The following is a 2,000-nucleotide window of genomic DNA, read 5'->3' on the forward strand; positions in this document are numbered from 1 at the left end:
TGATATGACAAAAAAGAATGGATAGTGAAATACAAGAGATGGAATCTGATTTTGTTTCATTTTTGTGCAGTGTTTCTTCTTTGGGATGGTTTATGTCATATCAAGAAACCAGCTTTGTGACAATAGGCCAAAGACTTCTAGCAAATCCCCTCAGGTAATCTACCAATCATCTTCACAGCTAAACTAATCGAACAAGGTTTCTAACGTTGTTGGCGCGTAATGCAGGGTAAGATTCCATTACGGACATCCAGATTTATTCGACAGGATATTTCACTTGACTAGAGGCGGCATAAGCAAGGCGTCAAAGACCATAAACTTAAGTGAAGATGTGTTTGCAGGTATTTATTCAAAACAATTGAAACTGGTGTTTTTCATCTATGGTTGGAAGGAGAAGTGAGTTTTTGTGCCTTTTTAGGATTCAACACCACGCTACGTCGTGGACATGTAACGTACCACGAGTACATGCAAGTTGGCAAGGGCCGTGACGTTGGACTCAACCAAATCTCAAAGTTTGAAGCCAAAGTGGCTAATGGCAACAGTGAGCAAACTCTTAGCCGTGACATATACCGCCTTGGGAGACGCTTTGACTTCTTTCGGATGCTTTCTGTTTACTACACAACCGTCGGCTTCTACTTCAACAGCTTGGTAATAATCTCTTCAACACTTTTTTTCAACTGTCTTGAATTTTGCTGATATGTATCGGTATCCGTGGCAGATATCTGTGATTGGAGTGTACGTGTTCCTCTACGGACAGCTTTACCTCGTCCTCAGTGGCTTACAGAGAGCTCTGCTTTTCGAGGCAAAGGTGAAGAACATCAAGTCTCTGGAAACAGCGCTGGCGTCTCAGTCATTCATACAGCTCGGGCTGTTAACCGGTTTGCCAATGGTGATAGAGTTAGGATTGGAGAGAGGTTTCCTCAACGCCCTCAAAGATTTCGTGCTGATGCAGCTTCAGTTAGCTTCTGTTTTCTTCACTTTCTCTTACGGAACAAAGGCTCATTACTATGGCAGAACCATCCTGCACGGGGGCGCCAAGTACAGGCCAACCGGGCGCAAGGTGGTGGTCTTCCACTCGAGCTTCACCGAGAACTACAGGCTATACTCACGGAGCCACTTTGTGAAGGGGTTCGAGCTCCTTATTTTGCTGATTGTGTATGATCTGTTTAGGCGGTCGTATCAGAGCAGCATGGCCTATGCACTGATCACCTACGCAATCTGGTTCATGTCGCTGACATGGCTGTTCGCGCCCTTTCTGTTCAATCCATCCGGATTCGACTGGGGCAAGATTGTGGATGACTGGAAGGACTGGAACAAGTGGATCAAGCAGCAGGGTGGGATTGGGATTCCTCAGGACAAGAGCTGGCAGTCGTGGTGGATCGAAGAGCAGGCTCATCTCCTGCACTGTGGGATCGCGTCTCGCCTCATTGAGTTCATCCTCTCCATCAGATTCTTCCTCTACCAATATGGATTGGTGTATCACCTTGACATATCAGGCCAGAACAAGAACTTTGTTGTGTATGTCCTTTCTTGGATTGTCTTTGTCATCATTTTCCTCCTTCTCAAGGTGATTATATCCTCTCTATCTCTCTTGTCTTTCTCTCCTTTGCAATGATCTCTCTCTCATCTAGAATACATATGCAGGTTATCAATGTGGGGAAGAAGTATCTAAGTGCTGATCACCACCTTGCATTTAGGCTGTTCAAGGCCTTCATTTTCATGGGAGTGGTGGCAACAATTGTGACTCTTTCTCTCATCTGCCATCTATCCATGAGGGATCTCATTGTTTGCTGCTTAGCCTTTCTGCCTACTGGCTGGGGCATGATACTGGTGCGAACGAACATAGTTTACGCTCGTGTTAGAGAGACACTATTAACTTGCATTGTTTCTTGATTGGTTGTTTGGTGATTGGTTGATCAGGTTGCGCAAATAGTGAGGCCGAAGATCGAGGGCACGGGGCTGTGGCACTTCGTGAGGGTGTTTGCCCGGGCCTACGACTATGG

The 2,000-nt window shown here is 45.9% G+C and overlaps 1 protein-coding gene across 1 annotated transcript; it reads left to right on the forward strand.

Moving 5' to 3' along the window:
- Window positions 1-17: 17 nt before the first annotated feature.
- Window positions 18-1,995, forward strand: LOC125198584 (putative callose synthase 8; the record flags this gene model as incomplete). The annotated part of the gene is made up of 6 exons (XM_048096901.1): window positions 18-154; window positions 226-338; window positions 416-645; window positions 716-1,564; window positions 1,642-1,827; window positions 1,918-1,995. Coding segments are annotated over exons 1-6 (1,593 nt in total), but the record flags the coding sequence as incomplete, so codon positions are not given.
- Between the last annotated feature and the right edge of the window lie 5 nt (window positions 1,996-2,000).

This window comes from Salvia hispanica, unplaced genomic scaffold (assembly GCF_023119035.1).
Source record: "Salvia hispanica cultivar TCC Black 2014 unplaced genomic scaffold, UniMelb_Shisp_WGS_1.0 HiC_scaffold_168, whole genome shotgun sequence".
Lineage (NCBI taxonomy): Eukaryota > Viridiplantae > Streptophyta > Magnoliopsida > Lamiales > Lamiaceae > Salvia > Salvia hispanica.